This window comes from Apaloderma vittatum, unplaced genomic scaffold (assembly GCF_000703405.1).
Source record: "Apaloderma vittatum isolate BGI_N311 unplaced genomic scaffold, ASM70340v1 scaffold7389, whole genome shotgun sequence".
Taxonomy (NCBI): domain Eukaryota; kingdom Metazoa; phylum Chordata; class Aves; order Trogoniformes; family Trogonidae; genus Apaloderma; species Apaloderma vittatum.
In genome coordinates this window covers 64,167-64,370 of record NW_009733468.1, presented here as the reverse complement: position 1 = coordinate 64,370, position 204 = coordinate 64,167, and the positions used below count along the sequence as shown (strand labels likewise).

At 53.4% G+C, this 204-nt stretch overlaps 1 protein-coding gene across 1 annotated transcript in view; it reads left to right on the top strand.

The window, feature by feature from the left end:
- Positions 1 to 5: 5 nt before the first annotated feature.
- TMX3 (thioredoxin-related transmembrane protein 3) overlaps positions 6 to 204 on the top strand; it is a gene marked incomplete at its 5' end in the record, with an annotated part of 28,285 nt that continues 28,086 nt past the window's right edge. Inside the window, one exon of the mRNA XM_009875898.1 lies at positions 6 to 46. Coding sequence (XP_009874200.1) covers positions 6 to 46 — 41 coding nt within the window. The remainder of the gene's footprint in view (positions 47 to 204) is intronic.

The following is a 204-nucleotide window of genomic DNA, read 5'->3' as shown; positions in this document are numbered from 1 at the left end:
ATGTGGTGGCGTCAGGTGCGGGTTTTGTGGAGGATCTAGACGAGTCGTAAGTACTGGGATGTCTTGCCTCGTAACTGAAATGTTGTGTTTTTGCCGAGTTGGGGAGGGGGGGGTGCGCGATCCCGGTCTGACGGGTCTGAGCAGAGTGTGGGAAAAGACTCGGGAAAAGTCTGGCTTTTCCTTAGGAGGAATGGCAGAAAGATT